Source organism: Buceros rhinoceros, unplaced genomic scaffold, assembly GCF_000710305.1.
Source record: "Buceros rhinoceros silvestris isolate BGI_N320 unplaced genomic scaffold, ASM71030v1 scaffold23392, whole genome shotgun sequence".
NCBI lineage: Eukaryota > Metazoa > Chordata > Aves > Bucerotiformes > Bucerotidae > Buceros > Buceros rhinoceros.
This window is the reverse complement of record NW_010397439.1, coordinates 1-290: the sequence shown is the minus strand read 5'-3', so window position 1 is coordinate 290 and position 290 is coordinate 1. Positions and strand designations below refer to the sequence as shown.

Below are 290 nucleotides of genomic sequence, written 5' to 3'. Positions count from 1 at the left end.
GAAGAAGATCAACAAGAAGCACCGGAAGCTGTGCCGCAAGATGCTGACGCCCGAAATCCAGTACCTGACCGACTTGGGGGTCAACCTCTGGATCACCAAGCTGTGGAGCCGCGTGCGGGACTTCCTGAAGTGGTAGGGGACGGCAGGAGCCCCGCGCTTCCCGGGGAAGAACCGGGTGCTTTCCTTTTTCCTGTTTGTGGTGTCTTTCGGTTGGACGCGAGCAGAACGGGACGGAGGGTGCGGCGCTCGGGAGCAGTCGGGGGACCCTCCATCGCCCTCCTGCAGAGCCC

At 62.8% G+C, this 290-nt stretch overlaps 1 protein-coding gene across 2 annotated transcripts in view; it reads left to right on the top strand.

The window, feature by feature from the left end:
• The window catches only part of GAL3ST1 (galactose-3-O-sulfotransferase 1), a 3,238-nt gene extending 3,102 nt beyond the window's left edge, over positions 1–136 (top strand). For both annotated transcript variants that reach the window (XM_010146268.1, XM_010146269.1), the window contains one exon: positions 1–136. This exon is cut by the window's left edge and continues 21 nt beyond it. In XM_010146268.1, the coding sequence (XP_010144570.1) occupies positions 1–136 (136 nt within the window).
• The last annotated feature ends 154 nt before the right edge of the window (positions 137–290 follow it).